This window comes from Tinamus guttatus, unplaced genomic scaffold (assembly GCF_059628265.1).
Source record: "Tinamus guttatus ecotype Peru unplaced genomic scaffold, ASM5962826v1 Tinamus_guttatus_pri_ptg000046l, whole genome shotgun sequence".
Classification (NCBI taxonomy): Eukaryota; Metazoa; Chordata; class Aves; order Tinamiformes; family Tinamidae; genus Tinamus; species Tinamus guttatus.
Window position 1 is genome coordinate 421785 of NW_028288580.1, and position 19851 is coordinate 441635.

At 34.9% G+C, this 19851-nt stretch overlaps 1 protein-coding gene across 2 annotated transcripts in view; it reads right to left on the reverse strand.

The window, feature by feature from the left end:
- Window positions 1-3309: 3309 nt before the first annotated feature.
- Window positions 3310-19851, reverse strand: part of HACE1 (HECT domain and ankyrin repeat containing E3 ubiquitin protein ligase 1) — a 43565-nt gene continuing 27023 nt past the window's right edge. For both annotated transcript variants that reach the window (XM_088538280.1, XM_088538277.1), the window contains exons 13-24: window positions 19759-19827; window positions 19021-19108; window positions 17329-17440; window positions 17135-17232; window positions 16864-16951; window positions 15431-15580; window positions 12275-12471; window positions 8918-9049; window positions 8139-8237; window positions 7781-7851; window positions 4020-4133; window positions 3310-3522 (exon numbers count right to left, since the gene is read on the reverse strand). In XM_088538280.1, the coding sequence (XP_088394406.1) occupies window positions 3420-3522; window positions 4020-4133; window positions 7781-7851; window positions 8139-8237; window positions 8918-9049; window positions 12275-12471; window positions 15431-15580; window positions 16864-16951; window positions 17135-17232; window positions 17329-17440; window positions 19021-19108; window positions 19759-19827 (1321 nt within the window). In that variant the 3' untranslated portion in view covers window positions 3310-3419. The remainder of the gene's footprint in view (window positions 3523-4019; window positions 4134-7780; window positions 7852-8138; window positions 8238-8917; window positions 9050-12274; window positions 12472-15430; window positions 15581-16863; window positions 16952-17134; window positions 17233-17328; window positions 17441-19020; window positions 19109-19758; window positions 19828-19851) is intronic.

Below are 19851 nucleotides of genomic sequence, written 5' to 3' on the forward strand. Positions count from 1 at the left end.
GCTCTATACCAAGTACATCCAAGCTGGATGCCATCGAAGATTGCTCCCATTCCTGTTCAGGGGTCCATAAATGGAACAGCAGGGGTTTTATGAGGCATTAGTGAGCTGTACTTGTAGAGCCAAGTCAGCCAGTTAGACTTCAAGAACAGATTAACTAAACCAAAAAAAAAAAAACAAATTTATTTTTTTTTCTTTCAATAGAGAGTTTCTCCCATGATAGGTAGAGCAAATCCTAGTATTTTTTCACTGTAGATGTAGACGTCTCCAAGGTTAGACTCCAGAAGATTTGGGGCAACTGCCTTATTTCTCCTCTTCCATTTTCAATCTTACCACCCCTAGCCATTCATATGGAATATACAGTAGTTGTTACTAGGTTACATTTCACAGTTGATGGTTTTAACGGTTTTGCAACCATTAGACACACATTTTCAAGCACCAAAAACTAGACTTTGCTATCTAACATTTTACAAAGATAATAAAAGTTAATGAGTGCTCATGATCTGACAAGACATCTGCTCTTTTCTTTGAGATAAAACACTCACCCTGCCTTGTTCTGGCACAGTGGGAGGGAGCAAACACAAACCAATTCATCATTCCAAACTATAAGCTGTATTAAGTTATGGTTTCTCAACAGGCTTGCACATCCTGTTGTTAACAGGGCGCAGGTGTCCTGAAAACAGTCTTTTCAGCATAGTAATTAAAACCTGCCAACATCACGTGGTCTGCTGCAGGAGGCAGCACTGTTCGGCTGTTTTAAGATAATAATAATAAAAAAAAGTTAAAAACTAGCAAAAACAAGGATACTGGACTCCTGGTCACACAGCAACAAAAGTCCAATATCCATTTTCTAGATTTTTTTTCCCTTGTGATTATTCATTACACAAGTATTTTAAAAGAATTTCATTCTGAGCTATCAAGGAAGTATTTTGTAAACTCAGGTTTACAAGATGTAGGACTAACATCAAGATGGGGGAGGAGGAGGCAAGCTCTTTAAATACTGTTTTTGAGGTTAAAACAGGGAGATCTGTGATAGAAAACTGTATAGAACCTTAAAATCCATTGCAATCAGTGACATGTCAGAAAGAGTTGCCAAACATGTTAGGAATATTCTCTGAGACCACATTCTGCTTGCTGATTGATATTTATGCCACCTGCAGTATAATACATTGATCCTGCCAATATAAATACCAGTAGTTTTTCACAGTTCAGGGCTGCCACCTTTTTCATACAAAAATCTAACCCTACTGTTACTAAATCACTGAAGAGGGATGGTCAGTGTGGAAGAAATACACTAAAAAAAAAATGCATTTCTCATCCTTCTGTAGGTATATTTTAGCTTAGAGTCTGGACGTCTAGAGCCACATGATGATACTGAGGGATTTTCCATACCACACTCTCTTCTGCATGCCAGAGTACTTTATCTTTCTTCAGGATGATCTTTTCTAAGCTTTGGAATTAACCTCTGTGGACATTATCCCATGCCTTTGACCTGCTACAACACTGTTAATATGTAGACATTTAAAATATTTAACTCAGATTTGTCATCACTCAACTGTCATTCTTTTGAAAGGAAAAACACCCACCCACACACATCTAAGTCAGCTAAATGGTCTCCCTCCCTCAGCTTCCTAGAGGAGGCCTCAGAGCAACAGGGCTCTCTGGGATGACCTGCTGGAAGAGCCTGTGCTCTCCTTAAGTTGTGGTCCTTAAGGTGCCACACAGCAGTCTGCAAACACTCCCTGAGAATTAAACCCAACATTTATGCACATCAATGGAACTGGAGGAAAATTAAGCTATTAAGTTCTATGTTCAAAGTTCAGCCTAGCAGAAAACCACTGTGGCAACACTGAATCAGATGCTCCAAAGATTTCTCTCTCCCATCCCCAGAGAATTTATGCGAGCTTAAGATTAAAAATAAATGAACTTGAGAAAACAGCACAACCAAGCAGCTTAGACAGACCAGATGGCTAACTTGAGCTACACCTGCATGCAGCTAGCATAGAAAGACTTAAGGGTTCAGTAGAGAGTAAAATACTTAAAATCTTAAGTGAGGGTTCGCTTAAGCCTAGACTAACTGGTCCAAATATCACTTCAGTTGTGTCCTATAGATATTATTAGATGTTCATACATCAGTGGTCAGCACATTTTTGGAGCATATTTTTTCTGTTTAGCTTCACCTGGAAAGAATCCAGCTTGTATTCTCAGATGCAAAGCACAACAAGCACAGATGAGCAGAGTCAAAAAAAAAAAAAAAAAAAAAAAAAAAAAAAAAAAAAGCCTGAACAAAAATACTAACACAGGCTCACCATAGCTCCATAAATTAATAGTTCTGTAATTTATCTGAACACATGCAGCTAATTATCACTTATGGAATCAAAATGTACGCAGGTGAGTTACTACTGCGTAGTTTTTACATACTACATTAGTAATATATTTTAACTCTGTATGAATTTTGACATGAGACTTTGAAAATTACAGTCCTGTTAGTTAACCTCTCAATATAACCAAGTTCTTTTCCTGTGCATTTCCTTATGCCTCATTTATTTAACTTTTCCAACACCCATTCAGTTGCTGCTTGTACACAAATTTAAGTAAGACAACTAAGGTCCACTACTCACAAACTTGTCACATCCGTATTCTGGTAAAAATATTAAAATTTAATTATACCTTTTAAACATACAACTATGTTAAAGAAAGAGCATTCAAGGCATTCAAGTAGCAAACAAACAGATATAGATCTTAATATTTACAATTTTTAAACTGCAAACTGACTATAAAGACACAAATACTTTAAATATTTAATAGAATATAGGATAAATTCTGATATAAATTAGATGCTTTATCTGTTTTTTCCAACAATAGTCTAATCTTTACATATTATATACATAAAAAATACCAAAATGTTAAAAAAAATTTATTTCTGTTACCATGTAAAGAAATGGAAAATACATCAGATTTGTCTTACTGTACAATACCCAAATTGAAGTTTTTATAGTGTTCTCTGCAAAAATAAACGGCACTTTCACATGCAACAAGGCATAACGTACAAGTCCGTCCATTAGTAGTATACCATTGGAATGCAAAATAAAACACAAATGTCATTCAACCACATAGTTGAAATCGAAAATAATTACTTCTGATGAAGTAATATGAAAAGGAATGTAAACTGATTTCCATGTAGATCATTAAAAAAGGAAGAAAATACAGCATATTCAGAAATTTAAGTCATGTGACAGTATCAAAGATGCTTGGCCAACACATAGCAGAGAGGAAGAGCTGATGATTCTTTATGAATTTTAAAAGCCAACCCTGCCAAAGGGCTGCAGCATCTAAGATACTTTTCTACTGACAGTTTCTGCATTTCCTTCTGTCACTTCTGAACTGCACATCAGTAGCCAGATGCATTTTCCTAGAGCTCCTCATGCCATTGTGTAACCATAGCTTCCACAGTGCAATGCTACAAGAAGCCTGTCCTTAAGGATTTCTTTGCTTGGGTATTCAGGTAACTTGAGCATGTTGATACTGAAAAGGAAAGAAAGGAAAAAAAAATCAGCAAGAAATCTAACAAAATTTTCTGGTTGTATGAGGTAATTAACATGAAACTGTTCAGATTTGCATGCAGAACAGCAAATCCTGAAGACATCAAATTCATGGAAAAAAGCAAACAAAACAGTCCTGCAACACAGTACGATTTTGTATTCAAATACACTGCAGGAAAATTAGTTTATTTCACTTTAATAAAATGCGATACATTCATTAAGCTTGAGGATTCCCTTAATGATCACACTGCCCTTATTTAAACAAAATGAAGTAGAAAAGAAATGAGTGAGCATAATGTAACTATTTCCAAGTTAAAACTACTGATTTTATGGCAACTAGCAAATATTCACCGAACTGACCACACTGATTTTTTTGGGCCTTTTAATAAAAGCATACAAAAGAACTACATTTTTTACTATTAAATTAAAAATATATATATATTTATTTTTAATGTATTTAAATTAGACTAATGATCATACCATGTACTTGATGTTGGTAAAAGATTTGGAGTATACGGCACAGCTGCAATTGTAAAATTTTGCAATCCACTGCCACCCATTATATGGGCAAAGCCACCATGAGGTACCCTGGAACTAAGAATATTTCCATAAATTAGACCATTAAAAAAACAGCTATAAACTATATAGCTTTTACACTGTACACATCTCTTACCACTGCATGTAATCAATTACTAGTACTTTTTATGAAGTCATCAGTCATCAGTAGGGTCATTTGTCATCAGTATCAAAAATCTCTTTCTCAAATGCTTTCAATTATCTTACTGAACAATGCATTGGTCTATCTAGATTAGACAGCAAATCATTTGAACACCACTTAAGAGAATTATATTTGTGAAAACTGCTCATTTCTACCAGTTTTTATAAGAGAAGATCTTCTGTTTAGGCAAACACATACGACTATTTACAGCTTAAGAAATCATGCATCGTAACAAGTTATTTTTCCCATTACTATTTGTGGGACATCTGATTGAAGTGGTTTAGACATCCCTTTTCACTATTTAAGATCAAATGTTCCACATTTTTAACAGTAACATCATTATATCAATCACATCATCACAGAGTGATGACCTATGGCAAAGCTGAAATGCCCTAAAGAAGGGCTAGCACTTTCAGGAGTGCATTCTCACAATAATCTACAAATGGTAAAATATACCATAAACCAGAATACATTCATTAAAAGAATGTGAACAATCATCATCAGTATGTTATTCAAGGATGACCAGAAGGTTAAGTGGACAAAGAACCCAGAGTTTTCACAAACCCTCCCTATAATTTTATATAACAAAACTGATATAATAAAAAATCAGAAATATTTTTATAACATCGATTTATATTTCTACGTGTTGTAAAGCAAAACACATTATTAGTCCAGCCTTCACAAAAAACACCAAGATATAATGAAAGGAAAAGGCCCAAGTAAGCTGAACTTGTGTCACCCACAGGCTCCAACACAAAGGCGGCCTTAGGGAGATGGCTGCCAGCAGGGCAAGGGAGGTGATCCCTGCCCCCTCCCTCAGCCTTCCTGAGGTGAGAGAGCTGCTGGAATTCTGTATTACAGGTACCTTCATTAAAACCAATGCTCCCACAGTAAGAAAAACAAGGTGACTCTAAAAAGCAGAAGCAAGAAGAGGAGAAAGAACTAGAAAAGAAGAATAAAGCAACACTTCTGTTCGCAGTAAAGCTAGTTGATAAAAAAGCAAAATTTAAGAGGGCTGCTACTGCACCTGCTCCTCACTCTTCCTCACCTTAAGGGCTGGAGCAGAGCTCCCAACATGACTTTCCAAAAGCACCTTTAATCGATAGCTGCAGCACCCAACAACTGTCCCCTACGTAACGCCCACAAGATCCACCACAGAGCCCTAGCGCGGGCACGTGAGGCCCCGCGGATCCAAGTATTGATTATCTGCAGCACACAGCTCCTGCAGGACAAAACGGACCTGTGCTCACAGCCACAGTACAGCATGTTGTAAAGATTTTACAGTGGTACTCCTATTTTATATCATGTTTTTAGCTAGGATTTCTAATGCAGTGCTGCTTCCACGCCATGGATCTTTTGTTCTATGAACCAAGAGAATTTCACATTGAAATTAGCAATGAAACAAGGCCCTAATTCATTTTAAAACTTCTCATTCATCTAACTACGTGCTAGCATTTTTTGCATTCTAACTTAGAAAAATACTTTTCATACAGTAGATCAAAACCCTACATGATCAGGGCTTCGAATATTCTAATGAAATAGATGGCTGCAGACTTATGCCTCCAAGTAGGAGTTTTCACTCCAAGCAAAACACTGCCAGCATAATAAATACAGCCTTCCACAGAAGCACAAGTAAAATCACAACATCTTTCTTCTACTTCATGTACAAATAGCCTTCAGTAATAACAACAATAGAGTTTCATAAGCCTGGGCATTTTAACACTATTAGAATGGTTAAGTTAACATCCAAATCCTAACATTCCCATCTAACGCTTCAGATTTTGCATAAATTTACATAAAATGGGAAAGCAGTCTAAGAGATATTTAAAGCCATCTCCCTTTTATTTTTTTTAAATAGAAATAGTCATATACCAATACATTTTCTGAAGATACGGTATTTCTCTAAAACAGCATGAGTTTGCTTATCGCTTAACAGAAACTGCAGACACCTAAAGCTAAACAGTTTAAACCAGACAGGACAAGGTAACACAACTGAAAACTTCTGTAATCAGCAGAATACAAATAAAATTTATCAGGATAACTTGATGGTTAACTCAAATCTCATAGTGAACACACACGCCACATGTCCAGCAAGTCTAGAATATATACAGGGACGAGATGCTGAGTAAATTTCCAATTTGCACCACTCGCCCCCCAAACCAAGCAGACAGCTACAGCACAGGCTTTAGGCAAAAGACTGTCACAAGAAACACCCAACACCCCAAGCCTTCCTCCTGCAACCACCTTCCTCCTGGAACATGCTAGGCCTCCCAGGCTGCTATCCAAACATTACACCCGACCTGAGAAGCACACTAAAAAGAAAAGGTCTCAAAATCAACACTAATGATGAGTACAACAGTACCTGTACTGAACTACCAAAGTAAGACTTAATTGCATCAGAGAGACAAAACAGTAAGAAAGGGGAAAGGAGAAAGGCTGCATTTAAGAAATAAATGTGTCAAAGAAACAGCAAAGACACCATCATAAATATAATGGTTTTATTCAATTCAATTAATTTCTTTGATTGAAAAGAACTTCACACGCACGCAAAAAAAAGCATATTCAGACTAGACTGAACAAAAATATAATACAGATTTTGAATGCAGTCTTCCAGCCAGCATAGGCAGAATCTTGAAACAAATTCTTCCCTAAGGAAAATGAAGCATTCAGCTTTAAAAATGGTAGTACAATGACAACTGAGAAATTCCTTGCTATGAAAGACAAAGTTTGATGATCTAAATCTTAACCACAAAAACCTATGTTCAAAAGAAAGGTCAAACACTCTCCTAATCCTAAAGCACCAAGGCAACACCTAGTTAAGATGGTGTGATCTCTACCCACCATGAAAATCAACAGAATTACACAACTGAGATGGTAAACATATGTCTACTAATCCACTCTGGAACATGTAGGTGCACACAGACTTGGCAACTCGTTCCTTCACCCAACTCATAGTGGCATTTATTGCTCAGGAAGCATAGCAACACATACAGAAAATGCAAGTGGCTGTCCATGAAGAGAATCTGGAATTTAGGACAAAATTTTATACAGAACAAACACAACAGAGCTATATCTTCAGTTATCTTGATACGCTGCACTAATGTTAAATTCTCAAATGAGCTTTAGGGAGAAGGATGTTCTGTTTACACTAAGGCAGTATCTAGTTATCTCATATATTAAAGCCTGCACTGATTACTGGAGAAGCCAAGAGGCACATGAATATGCAACAGGAAGAATATTAGAGTGCAGTTAAGTTCACTAGTAATAAAAATTGTCTGAAAAAACAGCTTACCTACACAAATGGCTCTTGCAAAGTAGTCAACTATAATAACTGTGTGAACAGTCATTTTGCTGGAAATACTGGCACCACAAGTATTAATACACAGTTTGTCCATTTGCACAAAATGCAAAACACCAAAGTACATAAAACACTTTCTAGGTAGGTGATCTTGTATAGTAATATGCAGTCTGTCAATTTAGAGTAGCTACATCATATATTTGTTGCTACAGAGGAGTTTCTCACCTGCCAGTAACGAACTGTAATAGCAATACTCTTTCTTCCTGAGTTAGTTCTTCCACAACATCCCAGAACCACTAAATGAAAAATAAGTTAATTTGCATTTTCCATTAAACACTCACAGTACTTGAAAATATAATGATGAAACAACAAATGGGATATTTGTGTTTGTTATTTAAATTATAAACACTTTCACATCCAACTCATATATCACTAAGTCAGTTAATATAGAAATGGGGCACAAAAAAGGTCCACAGACTTCAACTGACATAAGCTTTCACAAAAACAAACAAATAACATAACCCTCACAACTTCTCATGGTTTAACATGCAATAATCTCCTTTAACTGAAAAAATAACTTTACCTGAATAACCTGATCTCCTCTCTCATAGCCACTGGTGTATTCTGTATTTTTTAACCAATCATTCACATCAATTTCTGGCATTCCAGACAATAAAAGCTCCTTCAGAAGGGGGAAGAAAAAAAAAAATCTTGATTAGTCTCCATGGGCAACTTCTAATTTCAAGTGCTTGCTTATACTAATTAAAAAGTAATGTGTATAGAGACTAAAATGCTTTTTTCAGCCATACAGAACCACTTGTTAAAAAACCTACGACTAAATTTTAAATATAAAAGCATTATGGAATTCAGATCATTTTACATGAATTGTCCAGTCTAAATACACACACACAATCAGTAAGTAGATACAAATACACACAAACACATCAATAGATAGAAATTATGATCAAAAAAGTTGAAAAGTTGAAATAGTTCTGAATGTTAGCATGACTTGATACAAAGTTTCAGTTATTTACAAAATATCCAACTATTGCAAAAAATTATTTGGAATTTATCCTGAGACTCAGAAGCATCTCTTGACTTTTGAGTAGCTTCTGTCTTCCTGAAAGAAAATATGAAAAGGTTTGAAGGCCACAACATTCACTTCCAGGAAGATGGCCATACTAAGTGGCTGGAATAAGCAGCAGTACTTGCTTTGATAACCTCACTGATCAGAGGCAAAACCAAAATGAAGGATATAATGTGTTTCCTTTCAGTGTAGCGAGCCTTACTTCTACATCATTACATTACTGATAAAGTGTGCTGAGCAACATCTTTTATAAGCAGCATAGGCATCTTGCTTACCAGCTCATATTCATCAAAAAGCTGTATCAAAGAAGGCGGAATGAACATATGGAAGCCTTGTAAGAAGGCATTTATCTGAGGTTGAATGGCTCTTGTCATTCTAAGTTCAGTGACGAGCTGCACATACTCAGCCTGCAGTGAAGGAAACGAGATTGAGACATGCAGAGGACTCTACACGTGTGCACTCACACACCCAAACACAGACACATAAATGCAGCTCTCAACAGAATACATATGCTTGTCTCCCCCATCTTGGAGAACCCTAACAGATTATATTATTTATTCCTATAAACTTTGATATCTTAATAGCAATAATTTCAATTTTTTTGAAGAAAGTCTTGAAAACAATCAGTTTTTAAGTAGGAGGGAAAAGACAGAGAGAAAGAAAAGCATTTATACCATAAACATGTGAATAGCCACAATATAGCCAGTTTAGAAGCTCTGTCCCCTTTAGAAAGGGTTAGATCAGCAAGCAAGAAGGGGGGGTCTACCAGAACTTTGCTTTTGTTGAAAACCAAAAGGCCTAGAAGGTAGTTAAAAGGAGATTTTTTTTAAGACCAACTTAAAAGTGCCTGCACTAAATCAGCAGGGTTTTGTGTTAAGCTGTAAAAATAAATCTTAGTTACCCAGACAAAAATACATTAGTCTAACACAGGTTCTTTATTCAAAAAAGAGACTTCTACTGGATTTCTATTCTAGAACTATTTAAGATACTCATTTTCAAAGTAGTCCTTTTTCTTCCTAACCATGATTTCTAATAATGAAATAATAAAAGACAATTCCCAATAAAATTATCTAGAAAAATAAGTTGCTTCAAGACAGCAGTTTTACAATGCCTGCTGTTAAAATTAGCAGTAAACATGAGACAGTGCCATCTTCTGTACATTTTGACTATAAATTTACAGCCTTAACATTCAAAATACCAACCAGGGTTAATAGCTTAGAAGCTACTGTAAGTTAGCTGTTTTTAGCACCCTTAAAAAAAAACTAAACTAAAAACTAAACTTTAGTCCTACATAAACTCTATAAACTCTACAGCATCTCTAGCATTGATTCACCCATCACAGATATGTTCAGCTATCTTTTTTTATCCATCTCTCAAGCTAGCTTATGTAGTTCTGTTAATTTCTATTAATGATTATCTTCAATGTGAAGAAACTTTTAATTTTGTGCAAACTGACAAACTACCAAGCATTTTTAAAATGTTAATTATGAAAACATAGTTTATTTCAAGTATTTCTATTTTAAATACTGAGAAGTTAACAAGAAATTCCTCAGGAATTTTTAGTTAGAAACAAGAATCTGTCTTTGCCCTCTCCGATAGGTAATAAATTATCTGCTGCCTTGCCAGTTGGATGTTTTACCATCTGTATCCTTTCATCAATAACTCTGTAGGAGAGGATACTGAAGAATGAGGCTAATAGATGCTCCAGTTATTGGAAGGACACTGCAGCTTAATGGAAATGAGGATTTAGCATACAAGAATTCAGTGCCTTCTGCTCTGACAAGCTAAAATTTTGGTAGAACAAGTGCTGACGCCAAGTGGTCATTTACCAATACAGCAGCCAAGTTACTAGCAAAGTAGAATAAATACTACATATACTCTAAGTGAATTTAGATTAGTGCAAAACTAAAGAAAATTAAGATAAGGATCTAGACATAAGGATGAAAATGGTCAGCCATAAAAAAAAAAAAAAGCAGGTCTACCTATGGCACCCCTGCAGCTACTCAAACGTATCTGGCTAGAAGCTGGAGATTCAATTAAAGGATGCCCATCTGAGATTTCTGGACGATCTTCAAAATTCAATTGCACTATTTATTTCTACTTTGTTTTTAAATTAATAGTGCAGACAATTCAAGGACTTTTTTTTTTAAATGCTGGAATACAGAACTGTTACCATTCAATTAAACTGAAAACAAAAGTTATTTCCAAACACACTGCATAAAACTTGTACAGGGTTCAGAAAGCTTCCTCCAGGACTTTCAAAGCATTCCATTCACCAATAGCAAAACCATCTTAATTTCATTCTACTCATATATCATCTGCTCACTGACACCAGCTAAACAGACCACCAGGGAGCTATTTTTTACTTATTTCTATGTACATACACAGAAACATATGCACAGCCCATCTATATGTACGTATATGAATAGTAGAAAAAAAATAAGTAATTTCAAAAGTAACAATAATCCACAAACATTACTAAATGTATAATTCAATAAAGACTACTTGAGCAATCTGAATTTCAGCTTTACTAAAACTTTTCGAACAACAGATTAAGTTATATTACTTGAATTAGAACTGCATATTTTAAGTAGAGTCTGGATAGAAAAAAATTTACAGTCCTTATTGTTACATACTAAAAACTAATCAGTCTTTCAGTTGTGGGTATATAGCACATCAAGCATGAAACAGAGCACCAAATCTTAGAAATCTCTACCCAATTAGGAGCTCTTCACATTTTTTCTTCCTGGACCCAGGCACTACAGGGTGAACACGATATATATAGTTAATAATGACGTTTAGACTTCGATTTAGTTTTTCTGTAGCAAGCGGCAGTAACATGTTTACCATATGTTTAATATACAGAAGCAGCATACTTTAGATTTGCTTTGGTAATACACTGAAATAGCAGATCCCTGAGCACAAGATGTCTATTTCCCTAGGAAAGCAGGTGGAAGAGAGGGAGGAGAAGGAGGGAGAAGGGCTATTCTGTTACAATCATCTGTTTAAGTGCAATTCAACTGTTACGCTGTTAAATCATAGCGCTGTCTCTCCACTGCCTCTCCACTCTTTTCAAATGAATGTGTTTTATTTACTAAAAAGAAAATAATATGCACTGTTAAACTACGTGAATCTGATTTTCAGACTGTAACTACATGAAAACATGCAGTTGCATGAAAAGTGAGAACATGTACCCATTTATTCAGTCACTGGTTCCATGTGTTACTGCAGAGCAATCCAGTAGTGTCCCAGATTGCCTTAGGGGGTAACACACTTTGCAGAGTTACCCGCAACTCTATTTTTGATAATTTTGACAAGCTACAGCTATACCTTCCCCAATATTTGCAACTTCCAAAATTAACTCTTTTTTAAAATTTGATCTTATTTTCCTTCCAATTATTCTGACAGAAAAGAGACCTCAAACTTGGAAACTTTATTTATAGAGATTTTTAATAACAATACCACTTTTATAACATGTTATCCTAAACAAAGAATTAACAGTGTTGAGAACTTTTTGTTTTCTTTTGTATGTTTCCTTTAAAACGGCCTATAGTTTATGCTATCAGTTATTCAGAAAGGCATCCAATTGCTTTTCTTATACTACCAACTTCGGAATAAACCTGTATACTCACTTTGTTATCCTGTGTAACAAGTATACTTGCACCCCCTGGCTTCAGTGGCACCTCTTCCATTGCTCCAAACACATCAGTTTCAACAGAGAAAGTCAGTTCTAAGCCCAAATCACTGATATCATTATCTAAAATCCACTGCAAGTTCTTTGCATATTCTGGATCAATAGATGCTACATCCTGATAATTTACTGGTATACCTGAGGAAAAAAAATAGAACAAATTGGATAAAGCTAAAAAGGGTTCCAACTTAATACGTGGTAGAAGATTGCCCTCTAGAGATGAACGTGAATAATGCAGCAATAGAAAAGGGAAAAGATTCATTCACCATTCATTAAAGCAGAATTCTACTACTTACTCTATTTTAGAAATATCAAAGAACAAAGTATACTTTGTGCATGTGCCCCCAACACACTAAAACAACGTTAACCAACAAGTTAACCATTACACCACAACAGGTTGCAGATTTTTATGACAATAATAGATTTCAGTGAAAGAACGTATCTGTATACTCAATGTTAAACAAATCTCAAAAAAATCTGTTTTCTATATAGCTTTTAGAAACAGAAATATCTTATTTTGCTATTCAACATCTCTTCCCTCTAAAGAGGCTTTATAATATATGCAAACACAAGAATTTTTTTTTTTACTTATATTTCTTCTACTCTCCAGTCATTATCTTTTAATTCATATTTGCTCTCATTGGGAAAAAGAGATGTACATAAATTGTGTTTTACCAAAATGAACTTGAAAATCATTTAAAGAGATTGAAGGATATGCAGTTGCTAGATTCATCTCCTCTGGCCAAGTGCAGAAACCACCTATTTGCATTCCCTTCCCAGGCAATGGCTCCTCAGGACAACTACAGAGTAAGTGGATAAGAGCACCAGTGAGGAACGCTCTTCCTCTGCTTAAACAGAAGACAGACAAACAGGCAGTTTGAGAAAAATAAAATAAGAAGCCTTGCTTTGATTATATTTCTGTATTCATAATAAGAGTGCAGATCTAACAAGCAAAAGGAACTCTGGAATGTTTGATTTAATAGGACAAAAATAAATCATGGTAACTATATACCTAATGTGTTTTAAGGTATACTAGGTGCTAGTTGGATTATTACTTAAAAAAAAAAAAAAAAAGTTAGTGATCTTCTCTACCTAATTTTGTTACAGAAATAATCTCAGTTCATCACAGCAGATAAAGGTGATGTACCCACCAAGTTTCAAAAAAGTGGCCAAAGCTGTTCATTAGGGTTTCCAGCTTCTAATTACGGCACTTCAGGTATGTTGACCAAAGAGAAGAGTTCCTTTGAAAGAGGTTCACTATTTGACAGATACAGGAAGTTTTAGCACAATTGGTGGATTCAGTGCCAACATTAACAGGAAAGTCTAGGAAAAAACAAGGAACGTGAAAAAGCAAAGGAAGGGAACAGCCTCAGGATCCAAATGGAGTTTTTATACTCTATCACATAAGGCCTCTTGAGTAGCTGAAGGGAATCTCTATTTTGTCTGTAACGTGCTAATCTGTATTTGGAATGAAAAACAATTAGCATAATCCCTGGCTCAAACTGAAACAAAATAAAGTAAAATAAGCACAAAAAACCCTCAGGAGAAGCTGCTGCTGTGAAACAAATTCCTTAAGCAAGAACAGAGGAGATAAACAAAGCTGAGGGAAGAGACCTTAGAAAAGCTTAAATAAATCATTGCAATGGAGGAAGAAAGAGCAACTACGTCAGAAAGCAGAAGTGTTACCAGGCTCTGAAGACTGGAGAAATTAGAAGAGATAACAAAAAATGATGAACGTTTTGAACTTAAAGAAACTGAATGTGCACAACCCTCTTGAGTTTCAAATGCCTGTTAACCAAAGCAATAAGACCTTACCAATCCCTCTTCATAACCTCTTGCTAATAGAGACTACATACGGCTGCTCAGTCTGTAATAGCCATGAAAGTATATATGGATATCCACATGAAATATATGCATCCATATATGTATCTCATGTATGTGTGAAATACATGTATATATTCCATCAGAAGAGAGGCCATCTTTCCTTTCACTTGCCAATCGCCTGTTTGCATGTTACACCAAATTTTCACATAGCAAAACTATTCTCTAGACATCTGGATATGAACAAAAAGAACAAACACAGTAACCTGAAATGAACTCCAGACAGCCCAAAAATTCAAAAGTGGAAGACATCTTTAAACTGAGAATATAAGAATAGGTTGAACAACTGAGAATATAAGAACAAGAGATGTATATTTTGATACCTTTTCTATGTTAAGATCAATGACTAAGGAAGCTTCTGTGACATGGCCAAGGTGATGTTGTTTCAGCCTGCCTATCCTCCACTGTTTCTCTTCCAGTACAGAGCTAAAGGAATCCTAGTCCAGTCACTGCCCAACAGCAGAGGACAGTTTTAAGGAACAGAATTTAAATGCATTCCCAGGCTCACGTAAGACGTTGACAAAGACAACTATGTCTATCAGTATCATCAACATGTCTGTGACAGCATTAAGGCCTGAACACCTTCAGAAAGGTGACATATTAAATTTGAATTTAAGAGCTCATTTAATGAAGACTCAGCAAACATCACTGAAAGACTGCAGATAGACAGAATGGTTACATTAAAACAGAATGAGAATCCCCGGAGAGCCCTGCTAGGTCCTAAAGAAAGTGCTTCTTGGGAAGAGGAAAGACTTTCTGCTTCCAAAGATGATTAAGGAGTAGCATTAAAACAGAATAGAATTTGCCATACTAGTCTGCCTTTCAGACATTCTCAGTTAAATAAACAACACTAAGGATTAAAGTCTCCTAAATTATATGGTTGTGCTTTAGAAAGGTGCTTTAAAAAACAAAACAAAAAAAAAATGAAGTTTGACATATAAATTGAAAGATTAGCTACTTTTCTTAAAAGTTCCTAAAAGTATAAAATTCTTATATACCTTTGCTAATGTATTTCTGTATTTTATAACATTTTTAGAGATGCTTAAACTGAAATAGCAATTACTGCCATATTATGCTGCAACTCTGATGCTTCTTTTCAAAGATTCTCGTTCAATTTCAACATACACAAAGGAAAAAGAATCACTGGCCAAAACATTCCAGTAACTAATAGATTACATTGTTCAGAGAACTAAACAAAATTTTAATAAAACCGTACCAAGAATATGTTTGTAGAATGACCTTGTGAAATAGATGTTCACCAACTGCCTGTGATTCAGAGCTAACCCCAGGATCTGGCCAGCAAACCTGAAGTAGTTCAAATGATCTGGATTTACAGAAGAATTGCTGTTTGGCTGGAAAGTTGTTCCTACAAAACAGGAAATTATAACCCTCACTACTATATGTTCTATTTTTTTTTTCCTTTTTTAAACAGTGACATTCATATTTGTTAAGTACTCTAAACACCTGAAACCATGGAAAACAGTCTATAGGAAATAAAAGGGTACAATCTTCTTCCATGTGTTGCATCACATTCTGACACTACAGGAGACAAAAGGTAAACAGGTTCCATGTTCCTGATATCTTTTATAGCTTATTTTAGTAATTTTATTCTTGCAGTGATGACATTTCTGACTCATTTCTGATTTCATTCTTGACCTTTTGGCAAAGTTTTTGTTCAATATCTTTTATTAGATGAAAGAACGGTAACTCCTACAGAATACATAAATGAGCACAAGCTCTAGAAAGTCCTACTTCTATTATTTTTACTATCAATAATAAAAGCACTCAATCTAGACTAACATCTGAAATGTGGAATTATTCAGAACCTATTTGACTCTATATCACATAACCATCCTATTATAGCTATATCCATTATTACAACTTATTCTGTTCAAAGAAAATCATAATTTTATCCTTTACAGAAGTCTGCATTTTCCTAGTAAAGCATATGTTTTATGAAAGTAAAATATATTTGTTACAGGCCATCCGTAAAGTCCTCTGAATACACATGCCCAAAACATAGATGCAAATAAAGTTGAGACCCAATATTAAGTAACAGTGGACTGTGAGAATAAGAAGCTTCTTTATATCATTATTTATATCATTATTATTAAACATATTTTACACTATAAGACTAACAATTTCAGAGCTAAGTTCTGCACAAGTTACTTTGTCATGCATTCAGTTAATATGCTCTACTCAGAAGGAATGCATCAAGTGGTTTTGGATGTCTGTTTGGAGGGCGGGAGGGCAGGAGAGTTGTTTGAACAGATTCCATCTTGCCCTTAATACAGCTTAAAACTATTTTATTCCTACTACTCAGCATGAAAAAAATTGCACTTTCTATACAGTGTCAAAGTGATAAAAAATATTGGTTAGAAACAGCATGGGCACACTAAAACCAACAATTCTCTAACAAAACAGAGGGCAAAATTAACTGAACTTCAAATGAAATATATATATATATAATTTGCATAAAAATGTATGTTGAATAGATCATTTATTTACTTACAAAAATACTTTTCATTTTTTCTATTAAAAAAACTAACAATCTTGCATTCTGAATCAAGTGACTTTTTTTTCTTAGACTATGAAAATACTTTCATAAAACAACCATTTCAAATTTATAAAAACGAGACAGAGACATACCATCAGCTGACTGGGTAAATAAGGCATAATCGGGATTAACTATTTCACTGGATAAGATATCAAACCACTCACGCACCACACCTTGTCCCTGCATATTGAAAGAATAAAACAAAATATTAGTACACAGAACCTCCACTGGACATACAACCACACACTTCTTAGTGAAGCGTTCTTTTAACATCAGGATTTAATTTGGAATGATATCTGTGAAATATTGAATTGTTATCCTGCATATCATCAGCATTAAATGACAAAGTGTGTTTTTACCCACCATGCCTTCTTCTCCATGGAATCGGACAGCAATCCCCTGCTTTAGTTTGGCACAATTTGCTTTGGACACAACTTCACAGCTACTCCTAAAAATAGAATCTAAACATGAAGCAGCAATTAAATTAGTATTTTCATTTATTGTCTTAATAAGAGTATGCATTTCAAGAATGTATTATTTTCTTCATAATGCAATACCTCTATGAACCAAAAGGATGTCATTTTCATTGACAGGCCTGTGCACCATGTCTGAATCTGGCTGTCCTGAATGTAGATGTTCATAGAACCATTCACAGCGATCTTTAAATGGCTACAAAACAAGCAGTAAAACATTTGTAGTATATTAATCAATTTTGAAGCTGGTAATAAGCCAGACACTTTAAATATTAAAATCCAGGGAGGAGTTCTAGAAAAAGTAATGAATTGACAATAAGCCATAAATTTTACAAAGACTTCGCAAAAAGAAAAGAAAGACAATTAAGCACAAATATCATTATTACAAGCACATAAAGCACAATTTGAAGTATCAATCTAACATTACGTTTCTGGACCCTGACAATTGAACATATTTGCAACCAATTAGCTTGCTCACAAGTTCAAAAACGTAGAGATTTCTAATGATTAAAGTTTTCTTTGGAGATCTTCTCCATGTTACCACTTAAAATCAGAATTTGCTTATCCTTTATGCAGTTTCATAACCAGTCATATCTGACTATAACAGGTACTCCCTAAACTGAAAGAGATTTACTATAAAATTAGCATCTAAATATGTATTTAAAACATCTGCTTTGTCCTACTTTATGTTATGGCATGTTAGTCAGACTTTTAGCTCACATTCAATCCTACCTGATCTACAGAAACCTAGCTTTAACCAGTTTGTATCATTTATTTATACAGATGCACACAACTAGATTATTCTCATCTTGTTTTTCAGGTATGTCTGCAAAACGATTACACACGTGTCTCACTGCATTCTGAGATGTACAAAGATGTACTCTGTGCTGACTTAAAAGGCTACCTCGTGTTTTGGGAAGAGGAAAAGCCTAGACCTTGATTGCTTGCTGAATATGGGACAAAAAGACTGGACCATCAGTCATACAGAAAAGATTAAACTTTGGAACACAGGGGAAAAATAGCACAAAAAAAAAAATCTTACTGCTGGGCGGGGAGGAGGAAGATAAATAAGTCACTATAATGCTAGAGTGTTAGGCAAAACAACGAACTTTCATAATGAGTTTTTTGTTTGCTAATTTTCCACTTCGTTACAGGAAACTGAGAGCAACAGGCTAAGGACTTTTCTCTACAGTGGCTTTACCTAGAACAACTCTTCACTTGAGTTTTGTGTTAAATTGAGAAGTGAGCTTAAGTTATGCAAAACATCAGAATTGTTTTGCATAGGAAAAGAAAAAAAAAAAGGAGGAAATGGTAAGAAACGGAGCTAGGGATAACATGACAGTATGATATTGCATGAAGGAGCTGTCACTAATTCAGTTATGGTGAAATCACGTTGATAACAGTGTACCTGCACTCCAGTTTGTCTCAGAACAAGTCAATTAAGAAAAAGGATAATTTAAATTAAGAGTTGAATCTATTGTATATGTACAAACAGTTCTAATAATAGAAAGTCACATTCTTTAATGGAAAGTTGAAGTCAAGTCTTATACTTAAGTCTTTCATAAACGAAAATGGACTTTTACATGAGTTGAAAAGACTTAAAATACAAAACTCTTGCTGCCTTGTCTGTTTAACTGATGATCCAAGTCTTTCAACATCTCAGATTCAGAATCAATGGAGGTCACACTTAGCCCTTCTGTCTTACCTAAATGGGCTTTTTTAAAATGCCCTCTTTATATTTACAGAATTTTTAAATAAGCATTTCTTAACATTTACCTGTGCTTTTATGATGTGCATAAATCTGGACATTAGTTCAGGACACTCAAGAAGAAAATGAAAATGATCAAAAATTATTTTGGGGTTTCTGAAAGAAAAATATTTTACATTAGATGTCTAACAGTCACAGATCACATAATGCTTCATGATATACCCAGCCTATGTGAAGAGACAATTTAATTACTCGGAACTTTACCAAAGGATACTTTTAGCTTTGTAATGTTTTCCTAACTTCTGTTTCCAATGACTGATACTACACCATCCTTTGTACATGAAATATGTCTCTCCAGACAGAAGAGGATGAGCATCTGGCCATTCCAGAGGCACTCTGGAGGCAGTCAAGTATACAAAGATGGTTTAGACTTTTAAAAAAATCATTATGTATAACACACATGAAGAAGGAAAATTTTAATATGCCTCAAACTGGAAGATTCTATTTTCAGCAAAGATGAGGAAAAAAAAATCTGTCACGAATATTATTCTGTTGATCTGTGAACAAGTTTTGTTCACAAAAGTTCACAAAAAGTTTGCTTATATATGCCGAACAGTCCGCTTAAGCCTCATCTCTGAATCATTAAAATACATCCCCTTGATTTGACAAGACTATTAATGTGTATGACACATCTGTAAAGGCAATAACCTAAAAATATATCTCAGAAAGAAAAAAAAAAAAAAAAAAGAAAAAAAGAAAAAAGGGTTTGGATTATTATTCACATATACACATTCCTTGAAGCTTACCGGTTAACAAAGCACTTAAGGACATCATCATGTTTACAGACAAATTCTATAAAACGAGGCGAGGTCATCCTGTTTGAAGGAAAATATAAGATG